Source organism: Phyllostomus discolor, chromosome 5 (assembly GCF_004126475.2).
Source record: "Phyllostomus discolor isolate MPI-MPIP mPhyDis1 chromosome 5, mPhyDis1.pri.v3, whole genome shotgun sequence".
Classification (NCBI taxonomy): domain Eukaryota; kingdom Metazoa; phylum Chordata; class Mammalia; order Chiroptera; family Phyllostomidae; genus Phyllostomus; species Phyllostomus discolor.
The window spans coordinates 10,636,689-10,651,811 of record NC_040907.2 but is presented as its reverse complement, the minus strand read 5'-3'; the positions used below and the strand labels follow the sequence as shown (position 1 = coordinate 10,651,811).

General features: G+C 58.1%; 1 protein-coding gene across 1 annotated transcript in view; it reads right to left on the bottom strand.

Annotated features, from left to right (window-relative positions):
• Nucleotides 1-15,123, bottom strand: part of IGSF21 (immunoglobin superfamily member 21) — a 229,286-nt gene that overhangs the window by 121,817 nt on the left and 92,346 nt on the right. Inside the window, exon 2 of the mRNA XM_028513731.2 lies at nucleotides 5,598-5,710. Within this exon, the coding sequence (XP_028369532.1) occupies nucleotides 5,598-5,710 (113 nt within the window). The remainder of the gene's footprint in view (nucleotides 1-5,597; nucleotides 5,711-15,123) is intronic.

The following is a 15,123-nucleotide window of genomic DNA, read 5'->3' as shown; positions in this document are numbered from 1 at the left end:
TTTTATACCTTTCCTCTGGGGATCCCTTCAGCTACCAAGAGACGTGATACGACAACGGCTACCATCTGTTGACTAGGCGCCATCATGAGCTGAGCATTGGGCTTGTTGGGTTGCAGACGCTACCTCATTCATGTCTACCATGGAGGTGTGTTCACGTCCCGTTTCCGAGGAGGTTTCTCAGATGCAGAAAGATTGGGCCACTGTCCAAACTCACGCACCCTGAACTCCTCTGTAGGTATTCTGAGGCCTAAGTCCTTTCTCTTTCTGCCTCCCCCTTCCCAGCCTCCGGTCTCAACCATTTTCCTGATGGCCCCGAACAGCCACAAACTCTCACAGCAAAAGTATCCAGTAGAGCCCCCAAGGGGAAGCTCGTGTGGCCAGGTAGCATCATGGTGGAGGCGTCTGCACCACAAAACAAACACCAGGCACACGTTCCCCGCCAGGTGAAAGAGACAAGATAAGAGGCTCGTGGAAGTGGGGACGTTATCGCTGTTTGTGGATCTCCTATCTCGCCCCATGGCTCTCTTCACTGTGGCCTTGTAACCTGGGCCCAGCACGGCTCTCGAAACAAATTGTGGAGGAAAGAGACAAAGCAAAGGTGAGACCATAAAAGCTGCTGTGAAAAGGTTAAACTCCCATGATTCTCGGTGGCTGTTTAATGGATTTCTAGGATATAAACACACCTTTGGCTTTGCTTGCTGGGCAGACGACCTCCGACTAAATGAGTTTAGACAGTATTCCCCAATAGGAAATGTTCCATTTTTTTTTCATCCTCCACAAAAGCCCCTGAGTATTCAAAGACTCGCACTCACCCTCAAACAGAACGATGCTCTCAGCTGTACACATGTGGCCGTGGAAACAGGAGTGCATGGCATGATGGGTCAAATGTGCACAAGCATTTATACTTACGGCGCTACCGTTTGTGCGCTTAACAAAGATTTGCCGAGGTGACTGCTAGGCACACCTCGTGGGACACAGCCGGGAAAAGACACAGCCCTTGTGCTGGAGATGCTCACGGTCCAGCAGGCAGACACCTGTTTTGACAGGAGGTAGGAACCAGAATGCAGACCCACACAGAGGAATCCCAAGGGAGGGAGTATCTAGAACTTTCTGCAAAAGTCAGGAATGGCAACATGAGCTGAGATAGTCTCTTTGGATGGTCTCGGTTTCTGCATCTGAAAACATAGGCTTAATGATAACACCTACCTCTCAGTGCCCCCCGGGAAAACGAAATGTGGTCATGGAGGCACAGCGCGGAGCAAAGGCTCAAGAACATGAACTTGACCAGACACCCTGAGTGATGTTAGTCACTCAGATTAGTATTAGTGGCATTGCTAAACCAGCCCCCAATTACAGGTGTAAACGAATACAAATGATTAAGTGAAGGATGTTATTTATCATTCACGTTCTAGAACCAAGTCCTGCCTGGCCTGGTAGGGGAGCTGGGTTGTTAGGTGAGAGTCCCCTACCGGCCAAGTACAGAATTGCACTTCTACTCTATTAGCCATTTTATTTTTCTAGGGAAAAAGGTGAGTTATGGGCCTGAGATGGGAAGACGGGGCCTTGGAGACTCAAAACTAGGAGAGGAACCCGTGCATCGGGGGAGAAAGCATGAGGAGATGGAGAAAAGGGCTGTGAAGCATCCTTCAGTTGAATAGGGCTTTGATAGACCACTGTGACACCCAGAGCTTTAAGGGCCTGACAACTCTCTTGACATGTTTTCAAAAGAAGTCTTCTGAGAGCATGATCCATCTTCCCACCCCCCTCCACGCCCTACCATCTAATGATGGCAGGTTACAAAACAATTTATGGAGCGAGTTTTCCTGGAAGGCTGGCTCGGTGAACATTCACTACCGTGCATTTGACAGGAAAGCACAGTATATTCAGGAGGCCGTGTAAAAAAAATCCCAATACCTATAGTAAGCTGTCCAGAACTTTTGATGGAAACGGTAGCCACTAATTATGGGTGACTAGTGAGTACTTGAAATGTGGCTAGTCTGACTGAGGAAAAACCCTTTTAATTTAATTTGATTTAGTAGAGTTTAAATTTACATAGCCACGTGTGACTAGTAGCTACCACATTGGACAACACAGACCCAGGGTGTCTGGTCAAGTTCATGTTCTTGAGTCTATAGTCTGGCGTCTTCTGCAAACTGGCCAGGCCATGGGGCAAAGCGTCCAAGGTGCAGACCCAGGCCACCGTCTCCTATGCTCCCTGCCCCCACCTGACTCCCAAGGGCTCCACAAGGCGAGACCTTCCGGAATGTTCAGACAGAGGTTTTATTAACCTCAAGGGGGTAATCCCTTTTGCTTCGGCCATTTTCATCAGCTTCCCCAATTGACCCAAAGAATCCAATCTACTCACTAAGTTTCTGAAAGCTCAGGAGGATCCCAGTACTGAGATAATGTCTTTAGGACCAGAGGGAAGGCTGCTGGGCTTTACACACGTTTTTGGTCCATTCTGTGCCCACTGGGCTGAGGGGACAGGGGGCAGCCCCATCACAATGCCCCGCTTTTCCCTTCTGAAGGGACTGGAGACACGTCCCCGGCTGGGCCTGTGTAATCTATTCATTTCCGTCCAAGCCGGGCTCTGTAAGCTCATTCATGGAGGAGGAGGAGAGGAAGCTGGGGAGGCAAACACATGTACAGAAAACAAACAACGCTGGCTCAGCAGCTCCCTGTCGGGGGCGGGGGGGGGGGGGCAAGGGAGGGGATAGGGGGCTGAAGTGCGGTGATGGGGGTCTAGCCAGAGGACACCCGGGCTCCTGAGGCTGCTTCTCCCGCTTCCCCCAGAGGCCTTGCCCAGCCGTGCTTCCCGGTGCCCCCATCTTGGTAGGCTCTTATCTGCCTGCACTCAGTTGGTTCCTTGGGAAAAGAAGCAATCAGAGAGGAAAGGCCGGAGTGACAGCAGGCAGAGGGAGCTGGCAGCCGGGAGCCGTTTCCCTGTAATTTCCTCCCATCCTCCAACTCCGGCCTCACCATCGCAGGGCACTTGGGGCTCGCCTGGGTCCAAAGAGACTCCCCAAGTCAGCTAAGCTGCTACCTCAGTCCAGCTACAGAATTGAAAGGGCTCAAGCATTTGGCTCCAGTGGGCGATTTGCATGTGATTTGCATATATCTGCATACCCCCTCCAGAGGCCCTCAGTCAAAGGATGTGTAATGAAATAAAATAAATTGATTAGTGCACCCACCATAGCCTGATATGAAGGGCCTGACACCCTTAAGAGATTCTTAAGGCAATCAGTGTGATCACAGGCTAGGGTGGAGGGAGATGGGGCTGGGGTGGGGGGTGGGGTACACGGGCTCTCAGCACCGGGGTTAGAGAAGGGGAGGGGAAGTCTCCGCGTGCACTGGAACCTGGGCGTTTGCCCCAGCCCCAGCCCCAGCCCCAGCCCCATCCTCAGAGACCGTGGAGCTGAGCCACCTGGAGGCCTGCCTCGTTTCCTACACCTGGGCCTGGCACTGGCCTTTCCCCCACCCTGGCAGTGACCTCTGCAGAGAGATCATCACCGCTGTGCTGTGACACGGTGACATTGGATTTCAAACAAGCGTGAGGACACTTGCTCCAAGGGCTGGGAAGGCAGTGAGGTGCCCACAGGTGTTTTCCTGTCTCCAAGCTTCCTGGCGCCTTCGTTCCCATTAACTGGTCCTGTCGAGTGTCCCTAGTTCTCGCTGCCAGCTGGGCAGGTTTTCCGCCACCCCTCTCTCCGGTCCCCTCTATGGATGGATGGCTGATGGCTGAGGGAGAGACGCCGGTCCCATCTCCCATTGTCAGCAGTGAGCTGGAGTTAATTTACCCCGGTCCTTCTGCCAGGTGCTAATGAGATGCTCACGGCGTGTGTCAGCCAAGCAGTTCCCGCAGCATGTAAATACGCCTCTTAGCGAGTCAGTCCGTGGCACTGTTTAACACATGCCTCGACTTTCTCCAGGCCCCTGGATCCATCCAGGGTGCAAACCTCATCTAAAGCCAGGGCCCTGCGGGGTGTCCACAGTCAGGCCCACACCTGTGGGGCCTGGCCTGCTGGGGTGGGGGGGCCCTGGGGGTGAATCCGGTGGGAGGGGCTATGGAGAACAAGGATTTGGGTTCAAAGGAGCCCGGGTCACAGGCAACAAAACAGCAGCCACCAGCAAACAATGAATCAAAGGATGAATCAAAGATCAAACCGGCAAGAGGGATGTGCAAGGGCAGGATGGTTCAAAGCAAGACCGGACCTCAAGTTAGAAGGAGACTCGGGGGGTGCAGTTCTGAGGCTCGGCCGCGAGGGCGGGTGTGGCCCGGCAGGTGCCAGGTGCCGCCCGTGGGTGCAGACAGCGCTTAAAGGAGCGGGGGAGCCAGTGTTAGACCACCAGAGTGGGCCCACCTCCCCCCCACCCCACCCCCACTCTCCTCTGATGCACCCACTCCATAGAAAGCAGCTCCATGTGATGCGGCTTACAAGGGTTCGAGAAATGCTGTTTAACATCAGGGATGAGCAAAACGTGACTGAAATCGGACCAAATCAGCCCACAACCTGTTTTTGTACAGCTTTCAAGCCTGGAATGGTTTTTCACCTTTTTGTGGTTGAAAAAAAATGTTAAGAGTATTTTGTGACGTGTGAAAAGGACGTGAAATTCAAACTTCAGCCTCTGCGAGTAAAGTTTCGTTGGAACCCAGCCACGCCCTTCCGTCCACACACGCCCTTCCGTCCACACGGCAACAGCGGAGCTCGGCGGCTGCGACAGGGACCGTATGGTCGCCAGAGAGGAAAATATTTCCTCTCTGGGCCTCCCTGGAAAAATGTTGCCCACCTCTGTTTTAAATCACGGAAGGGGAGTCTCCGCCCAGCCCACCGCCAAGGTGGCGGCACTTTGCTGCGTGCAAACCTCACGTTCATTGCAAAGAAGAATGTCAATGCCGACTGGACCTTCTCCGGAGCCCAGCCAGCCCCGACTGCCTTGTGGCGAAGAGACACCACCCTGGGGTGCCTGGTCCAGACACACGAAGGATTCCATCAGGGCCAGAAAAGACCAACACTCGTGCCCAAGACCACGGGCGGGTCCTCCTGCTGCCGACCCCTGGGCCCTGGGCACGAGGTCACCTGCGTGTCTCTAACAACGTCCCTTCTCAGACCTAAAGTTAGGATGCCACACGCCAGGGCTGTTCCCATACGGAATCCAATTGGAAGGCAGACTAGCTCTGTACGTTGGTTTTTAAGAAGGCAGGAGGCCGTCCTGGTCTCTCTCTCCCCTTCTCTCTCCACACAAAGCCTCCTGCCTGAAAGTCCACCCTCCGACATCCCCTGGTTGTTACACCGCACCCATGGCCCACGGTGTCCTTAGCAACCCCACTCGGTCCTAGTGGGGGTTCCTGAGCACAGCACCACGGCAGGGGCAGAAAGAGACCAGAACGGGACAGAGCCAGAGAGTGGAAGAACAGGCTGAGCAAAGGGGTCTTGGAGGAGGATTTCAGGGGAGGACGGAGACCTGGCGGACAGCACAGGATGGCCCAGAGCTGCACTAGCGCTGCAGACACAGGCAAGCCTGTGAGGGTCTCCCGACAGGTTCTGGGGACCCTCCCCTTGGCCACAGGCATGGAGCGGACGGCGGTGGCGACTTACCCGGTACCACACGATTTCACGCATGCGACCATCCGTCTTGAAGTTACATTTCAAGGTCACGGCATCACCAGCCACCACGGGTGGGAGAGGCTCAATGTTGACAGTCAAGTAGCCTAGGGAGAAAGGAGAACGGGGAGGTGAGGCCGTGAGCCGATCAGGAGGGCTGGCTGGCTGAGGTGGGGTGGGGGGTGAAGGAGAGAGGCAGCACAGCTGTAGGGGGCGCTGTTCTCACTGTGGTGACTGAGCCGGAATGGGGCTCACCACCCTCTCCTTCCCTCTCATTGACGTCTCGCTTTCTGGGAACCTCCCTGGCTCCCGTGGGTCCCTCCAATCCTGAAAACACTTCTTCTTGGGATAAATTTCCTCTTGAAAAGTAAGACCTGCTGGAAACCGAGGACAGTGCCTCCGTGTACTTCTATGAGATTTCCCAGAGAAACTTGTCTGTGCTCAAACACGACACCTCCACCCCACCCCCTTTAGAGTGTCGCGACACCTGTCAGCCTGCTAGGCCCTGCAGGAAATGAACGAGCTACAATGTATTCACTCTCTTGTTTCTGAACCCAGGAGACTCCGGGCCCCTCAGCCGTCCCCTAAACGCCACCACATTCTGTGCAGCCGTGAAATCCACGCCAGGATACAGTGTCCCAGGTGCCCAGACCCCTCCACGCCAGGATACAGTGTCCCAGGTGCCCAGACCCCTCTAGTCCCAGCCTCACAACCAAAAGACTCCTGGAGAGCAGGGAGGAGAGCCCTGGGGAACTGCTCCTTGCTTCTGGGACCCCAAATCTCCCATTGCACACCCCCTGCCACCCAAGGGGAGAGGCGGTTCCAACCCTGGGCCGTGGGGGTGGTGATGTGGGGGAAGGCAATGCCTGGGAAGAACGTTCAAACCTCGGTGAGCACCGGATGTTAACGTCTCGCCAACCGCTGTCCCCGGGGACCCCTGGGGCCCTCCCCCCGGCGCCACGCCCTGCTGGGGATACACTGCCGCCTCCACAGCCAGTCCAGCCAGGTGAGGCCCCTGGCCCTCTCCCCCGCCTCCCAGAGCCCCATCCCAGAGGGCTGGGCGTCCACTCCAGCTCGGTGGGGCACCTCCAGGTGCACCGTCCAGGCTCATCCAATTGGCGTCCCACCGGCTGATATCCAGCCATCGATCTAGTGGATCAATCCAGTCCAATTGCCTTAATGAGAAAAGTAGCCAGGATGGGCTCGGGGATTTCAATTGTGCGGGCAACCCCAGCAGATCGAGCCCGGGGGCCTGACCCCTGCCTGGAACTTAATGGTTACAGCACTCCAGGGCAGAAAAAACAAAAACAAAAATCGACCCCGGGAGGATCGATGCGGAAGCCGAAGTCAGGTTGGAGCGCCGCGGTCCGAGGCTTCCGGTGCTGGTGGTGCCCGGGGCGAGGAGGTAGGATGTGGGGCTCGCCGCTGGGCAGCCCCTGTCTTAGGCTGGGAGCCAGGCTCTCGGGGTGCCCAGAGCCACGTGGTCCGGGAGCACAGTGCCTGGAGCCCAGCGGAAGGACTGGTCTTCTGCCTCCGCCTTTCTTCTCTCATTCACTCGGCCCCAGAGTTCGCTCCCACCCGCACTGGGCAGGCACTGGACTAAGCGCAATGGTGGGATGAAGGTGGCGGGCCGCGGGTGGGGACAGGGGGCACTGCCCAGCCTGGACAGTCAGGGAAGTCCCCTGCCAGGGCAAAGAAGGAGGCTGCCCTCGGGGGGCAGGAGCCCGAGTGAGAGGGAGTGAAATAGCCCCAGGATGCCGGGGCACGCCAGGCCGGAGTGAAATAGCAATGACGGCTCGCGTTCCCACGGCACCCACTTGGAGCCAGACACCGGGCTACACGCTTAATACGCACTCGCCCATGGGATTGTCACGGCCATCCGGGAGAGAGGAACAAATACTACTCCCACCTGCCACCGCGGAAACAGGGAGGTGCAGCTACCTGCCAAGGTCACGCAGCTGTAAGTGGCGGAGTGCCGTTCCAACCCAGGTCTTCCGTTCCATTATGGCCGCCGCGCCAGGCACGGGCTCTAACGATGGGTGAGGAGGGGAAAGGGGCGGCAAGCATCTCACACCCAACCCTGGGGAGGAGGGGCTGTGCTGCTGGGGGCCACGGCAGGAGCCCAGGGCCTGCTCCCATTGGCTGTCACTCCCAGACTGGGGCTGGCCCCTGGCTCACCTTTCCAGGGGGGACGTCCTCCCCTGGGGGGTCTCCCCCGTGACGCTATCGCTAGGAGCTGGTTGAGCATCGTCAGTGCGGATGGCTGACCAGCTCAAGCCCAGGGAAGGGCCCCCTGCCACCAGAAGGAGGTGGGAGGGACACATTCGCAGGCAGCCCAAGGTGGGTGCAGGTGGCTCGTGCATGTGAGGCGGGCCAGGGATGGGGGTGCTGGCCGTGAGTCACCACTAGTTGCAAGCCACAGCAGAATTACAGGGGTGAGTCTGGAGGGGCTGGGGGCGGTGGCTGAACTCGGGCAGTAGCAGATGTCTGGGGCAGTGGGACTCACCGGGGCATGCCAGGCTGGGAGCCGAGGACAGCCCACTGCACGGTGGGGACGGGGGTCCCTGGGACACCAGAAGAGGAGGATTAAAGGGGAGCACACAAAGGCGGTGGTTCTAAAGCCATAACACGGCATTTCCTGGAGTGTGTAGAGAATAAGGAACTCCTGACGGTGCTTCAGATTTCTATTACCAACTAAGTGTGTGAAACACTGGTTTGAACAAAATTAGACACGTTCCTTCCCGCCAAGGCTTCTCAGAACCTTTCTCTCCTTCCTTCTTCCTGCCTTGCCTCCATTCGTTGAGAACCTATTCAACATCGGGCATTGTTCTAGGCACGCCCCGCCCTCCTGGAGCAGAGGAGACAATAAATAAATGAACGATGGGAAACATGCCAGGTGGCGGTAGTGTAAATCAGGGTAAAGCCGTGGAGAGGAACAGGGGAAGGGTGGCACTGGACAAGGTCCTCTGAAGAGGCCAGGGTAAAGGAAAGCATGAGCCACTCAGGTATCTAGGGGGAGAGCATTCCCCACAGAGGACAGCACCCATGCAAAGGCCCTGGAGGTGGAGTGTGCTCAGAGCGCTCCATCATTCTGCAGACTTGGGCCCTGGCAGGGCACGTTTTGGGGCCGATGTGCACCCTGGAGCCCATCTTTAGCAGAGCATGCTTGTCGGACTACAGCCAGGACCAGGACGAGGGTGGGGCGAGCGAGATGCCTAGGGTGCAAATTAGAGGAGGCACCGGCTCCTGCTGCAGGACCCTGAGCCCCGCCGACGGCGCCTAGCCCGGTTCTGCTGGAGTGCTTTGGTGCACACGTCAGGAAACACACCTCTCTAAGCTCAGGCAGCAGGGACTGTGTCGCTGGTCCCTGAGGTCCCTACTTGGAGCCACAGAGAGTGCAGGACAGTGGGAACCCTTCCTGGCCGAGGCTCCCCCTCCTCTCAGCCCCCAGGAGCTGACGGGGGAGGCCAGGCCGTGGCTCTGAGGGCGAAACCTCCTTCCCGGGTTCATGGCACTTCCCAGCTTTCCCTGTGCGCTCGCTCCTGGCTTCTCATTGGCTCGCACAACAACCCGCGCACACCTCGCACGCACGATGCTGCGATCGCTGTGTCTGTCACACTGGAGTGTAATTGCCTGTTTGCACATCTGCCTCTCCTTCTGGAGCTCGCGTTCCATTAATATCAACAGACCACTGGGATCAGATTTGGGCAAGCGCTGCTTCTTGAGCTTTCTTACGTGCGCAGTCTCCGTCCCCACACCAGCCTGCGGGCAGTCCCCTATCACGGCCGGAACTGCAGCTCAGAGCCACAGAGCGCCTCGCTCCGTACTGCTGTGAGGTGGGCGGCAAACCCGGGATTTGAACCCAGATCTGCCCGACTCTGAAACCAATCTTGTCCCACCACCTCCTGCCCTCACCCGGAGAAGAGTCCTGCAACATGCCAGGGTTGTGCGGGAATTCTGGGGGTAGCTGCCCCCCCATTCACCACTCCAACTGTGTCTGCACCAGAGGCCTGGCTCTCAGCTGGGGCAGGACAGTCCACGCAGGGCTGGAAGGGCAGGCCCAGGACTGCACACAGAGCAAAGGGGACTGCAGACAGGTCTGGGCAGGGCATCCGGTGCCCACTCCCTTGGGGATGGATATCCAGGCATCACAATGAGCTGTGGGCCCCCCAGACCCCTCTGGTCCAAGGCCTCAGGCCATGCATGGGCTCTGAGCCTCATGCCTGGAGCAGGGATCCCTGGCTGGGGCAGGGAGGGCGAAGACGGGAGGGAAGGCCCTATTCTGACAGACGCACCTGGCGAGGATCGCGTCAGTGCCAATCAACACCTGGATCACAGGTGAGAAATCACCTTCGCAGACACAGTCACACACACAGGAGAGGGGACAGCAGGGGTTCATGGCCAAGGGGCTTTTTGCAAAAGGAAAACACGGGAACGTTCTTCTCTAGGTCCAACCGACAAACCTCCTGTTGCTGTTTCACAAAGTCCCGTCACCTTCCAAACACCCGGCTTTGCTTCTTTCTCTGAAAACACCCCCCTTCGCTTTCCCTGCTGCTCCCACACACGCGCCTCCAGCAAACACGAAGTCAGGTACCTGCTTCGAGTGTCCCGCCCCGCCACTCAGTGGCGACCTGGGCGAGAGACGAAGCCTCCAGGGGACACAGTCTCCCCATGTGTGTGGCGTGGCCCTGGGGACAATCACAGGGACCCGTGTGGGGAAGCACGGCCTCAGGCTGTGCCCTCCATGAGCTCCGCCCACACAGGCCACTGGGTGCCCGGAGCAGGGCGAGGGGGTGCCATGCCTCCCGTTCCCCCGGCTCTCCACTCCCTCCCACTCCGCACTGTCTAGTGAGGAAGGGCAGTCTGGGGTCAAGGGGGTATGGGGAACCTGACCTCTGGAAGCCGGTCAGAGAGTGGAAGATTCAGACGTGGCCGGCTTAGGCAGGCACGCATGCCGTCCAGACTGGGATCAGAGCCAGGAGGCCCGGATGGAACCCTTCCCCCAGGGCAGAGGGCAGAATGCCAGAGAGAGAAGGTCCCAGATGGGCACCTGCTCTCCCCGCTGCCAGGATCGCTGTATCAAGCCTCTGGGCCCATGGGAAGGGGCAGCTGATCAGGCAGGGGTCGGGGGAGACGGGCTCATCCACCGGCCAGGAGTGGATGAGCCCGCCAACCTGTTCTGGAGCCTGGGGCAGGGCGCCCCTCTCTCCGGGCCTCCGTGTCCCCGTCTGTGAAGTGAGGACGCACTGGGGTGTTAGGGCCTTCCTGCTCCGGTCAATCCCATGTCAGCCCGAATCTCACCACCTTGATTTCCGACACGACTCCATGCCATCTCTCCGAGAAGTGCGAGTCTGCCGATTAACCAGGTACCGGCGGGAGACGGAGGTCTGTCTCTTTCAACACTGAATTTGCCACCAATCAGCTTCGACGCATACCCCGCCCACCCTGCAGCGCACTATTCCAGAAGCAGGATCGGGGGATGGCACAGATTCATCTTAACTAAGCAGTTCATTATCCGGAGCACTGCCATCGCTCTCGCCTGTATCTCTGACAGCGTTTGTGCCTCGCCCGTTAAGTTGCGTTCAGCTGAATCGCGGGCAATAGGTAGGAACCAGGCGCCCTCCCGGTGAGGCAGTGACAGATAGCTCCTCTGTCCGGAAGCTCGGCTGGCGATGTCCCGGCGTTGCCCCCGCCCCTCTCCCCACGCCGAGGGGATGTTTCCAGAGGTCCAGCTCGTGTCTGGCCCTAAGGGTGGACAGGAGGGATGAGGGCTTCCATGGAGGAGGGGGCTCAGTGAAAAGAGACACAGCTTGTATTAAGGTGACCAGGTGCCTCAGTCTGCCCGGGACCAAGGGATCTCCCGGGACAAGGGTGGCAAACTGAGGCAAGTTAGGCACCATGGTTATCATCCTACCACGGCCCCTGGACGGTCCTGGGTAACTCACACCGCTCTTCCGAGTTCAATCGCAAGGATAACCCTGGCCCCCATGGCCAACTGTAGGAACCAAGAGAGCAAATGCAGGCCTCCCGGTGCTTGGGCCTTCAGTGGTCTTCAGTGGATGGGGGTTAAGGAAGCCCTTGTGGGGTCAGGGTTTGTCTTGGACTTCGTGTATCCATCCACGCCGTCAATCATCCTCCACCAGCAGCCAGAGTGGTTTTCTGAAACGCTTACCCCTGGCCTTCTGGGGCCTCCAGGGCCTCCAGGGCCTCCAGGGCTCCAGCAAAAAAGCCGCAGGGGCGATTGGGCCGGCTCAGCCCAGCGCTCCGGCTTCTGCAGCCCCGGCCAGCTCTCACACCCCATCCGAGTCCTGCTGTGTCCTCCTCTCGCCCACAGGCAGCTTCTCCCTTGACTCCGGGCCTTCACACAGGCCGTCCCCTCTGTCCCCAACCCTTACTCTTCGCTCGAGGAACTCTTGCTCATCCTTCAAAAACTAATGGCAATCTCCCTTCCTCAGAAAAGCTCTCCCTGACCCCCGAGGCTTTCAAAGTCCCAGGCACCCCGCCCTTCCTATCGAGTGGGCCCCGGTGAATCACGGGTACGCTGTTCTCGGCACATGCTCGCCAGCGCACAGGTCACGAACCGTTCCCACATTACCCGTGTGCCCGGAACAGGGCCTGGACCGGAGCCCATGGCGAAGGCAGGGACAAATGAACCCTGCCCACCCCCAGACCCTCCCATCACCAGAGTGGGCGGGGCTCCCCAGGGGCCCTCTCAGAAGCGCCCCCTTCCTGCAGGCTTTGTCCCAGGGAGCCCCAGGGCCTCCCCTGGCCTCAGGTGCCTTCTGCGGCTCCTGTCTGACCACAGCTGCTTGGACTGATGTGGGCGCCACCCTGGAGCATCCGGCGGCCTCCCGTGGAGACCAGGCAGGGGAACTCCGCCCCACGGGGGGGAATTGGCGCTGGGTGGTGAGTGGCCGCCCCGTCAGGGACGGTGGAATGGAAGACAGCCGTGACTCGGCAGATGGCACGCTGGCCGCAGCAAAGACCACGGCAGCAGGGCCATGAACAGAAAGAGCAGAACCCAAGGGCAGCAGTTGCTGAACCACGGCAGGGCAGGTCCCTGGGGCGGGAACCTGGGCGTCTGCCAGGCTTGGCAAGGGGGGCCGCTGATTCTGAATCCAGCCCCCCTCCCCCAGTCTATGGGAGCCCCCTACCCTTTGCTTCCAAATAGAGAAGCTGGAAACAGGAGCAGGTGGAGGGGTTCGATGCCCAGAAATACACAACAAATCTTGCTTGGGGCATAGTGGGATCGGGTAGACACTGGTTAGACCCGCAGGACACAACACCTCCACAAGGGGGCAGCAGAACGACTGATGGTGGAAGCCATGTGCAAGTTCAAAGACGGCAAAGGATGTTAAGGCTAGAAAGATGAGTCTGAGAACTTTTCCAGGACCTCAAGAGACTAGAGGCTAAGCCAGTGAATTTGTTCTATTGTATCCATGACAGTCCTCTGAACCCAGCTCTGGACAGCTACCTTGGCCCAGAACTGCCTGTCTTGTGGCATCCAAGCCGTCACTTGTTGATACAAAGTCACTAGAGAAGGATGGAAAGCAGTGGGCCACCAGCTTCCCGCCAGAGGGTGGGGGCTGTGTCTGATGTCCCACGCAGTAGGATCCCCCCGGGGACAGGGGCTTCCGTGTCTGGCCATGCAGAAATGGTGCAGGAAGCTCAAGGACCCCTCTCCCCTGGGCGTGGGCCACACCAGACCTTGACCTGGGGCACACAGGCAGTCGGGTGGTGGCATCAGCTCCACCACCTGGGTATAAGGCCCTTCCAGGGTCACCCTGGGAGTCAGGGTCCATACATTCCTCATGTCACCTTCCCCCTCTGGGGGTCTAGGATTTATCTCCACGTCACGCACGGCTCCATGCACCGCCACTCATGGAGAACAAGGTCACCCCACCGCACGAAGAGAAATACTGTAGCATGGCGCCTGTGACAGCCTCCCTGGGTTCCCCACGCTGCATAGTTACTATGTAGTAAATATTATTGCAAGAAAGCAATCACTGGGACCATGTCTTCAGGCAGGTACAGAGGGCCCTGCAACACACACCCTTCCATGCTGGGCTAACAGGTGCTGCGGCCATCGCCTCCTGGTTAGCGGAAACTGGGGTGAGAGGTGGGGCAGAGCGTGGAGGGGGGCTTTTAAGACAAGGAAGCCTCTGAGCGAAGAGGGGAAGCTAACTCTCATGTGTGTCCCGGATGGCCGGTTCTCCTTCTCAAATAGCTCTCTCTACCCTGCCTCGGTGCGTGCCCTCACGGCCCTCCCCAGGACCCCGCACAGCCGCTCGCTGGACTCCGGACTCCAGCCTCGTCCTTCCAAATGCGCCCACCACGCCGGAGTCTCAGTGCATTTCTCAAACGTAAATATGATGACGCCACCTCTCTGGTTAATGCCATTCAATCTCCTCACCCCATTGCCTTCCAATTCAGGATCAAGTTCAGGCTCTGTCATGGCCAGCTGGGCCCCTAATGATCTTGCCTCTCTTGGCCTCTCCAACTCAGTCTCACACTGTATTTGTGCCACCTGGAAGCCCTCCCCCAGCCCCTCCAGACCTCAGGCTCTTCTTTTTGCCTGTGCTATTTCCTCTCCCCTGAATGCCTTTCTCCTTGGAGTTCACCTAGGGAATTTTCACACGTCCTCCCAGGTTCAAAGCCACAGTCACCCTGTCCTTGATTTATGAGTCTGATACTCCCTCTTCCGAGCTCACAGCCCCTTGTGAATGTCTCAGCAACAGCCTGTCCACGTGACGCTGTGATACAACGTATGGTTCTTTCTGGGCGTCTCCCCCCTTGGACTGGGAGCCTCTGAAGGTCAGGGCCCTGGCGCGCATTTCCGGTCACTTGTACAACGTTTGGCACATGATAGGTGCTCAGCCAGTGCGCCGTATGAGTAACCTTGTGCGTGACCCAACACGGAGACACACAGCAGGTGACTAATGCGGATCATGCTGCAGCCCAGGGCACCGAGCTCACACCTGGATCCAAGTCCTTCTTTGCCTTCCCACTGCCTTTAGGGTGAAGTCCAAAACCCTCCCTCTCACACCCGTGGCCTGCTCCTCCCCAGCTCACCTCTCGTCCCTCTGCCACTTACATGCTGAGCCTCCGTCGTCCTGAGCTCCCCAAACATGCCTGGCTCCGTCCAGCTGCTGGGTCTACGCAGCCGCCATCCTTCTGTCTGGGACGCCCGCCATCACTTGACCCCCGTGACTTTGACGAACCCATAAAGTCTTAGCTTAGATGTCCTTTATCTGAGAGGCCTCTCCTAACACCCAGTCTGTACCCAGCGCCCCCTACCCTGGGTTAAGGGACTCTTTCACAGCACCTACCACAGCCCTCACACTTGGCACGGGGACACCCTTTTCTGCCATCACCATACACTGTGAGCTCCTGGAGAGCCACAGGCGTGTCTCAGTAGCTGCACTCTTAGTGCTGAACACTTTCCTGGCCACTGTCGGCACTGCAGGCATATCGGATGAATGAATGAATGAATGAGTGAATGAATGAGTCTGTGGGTAAA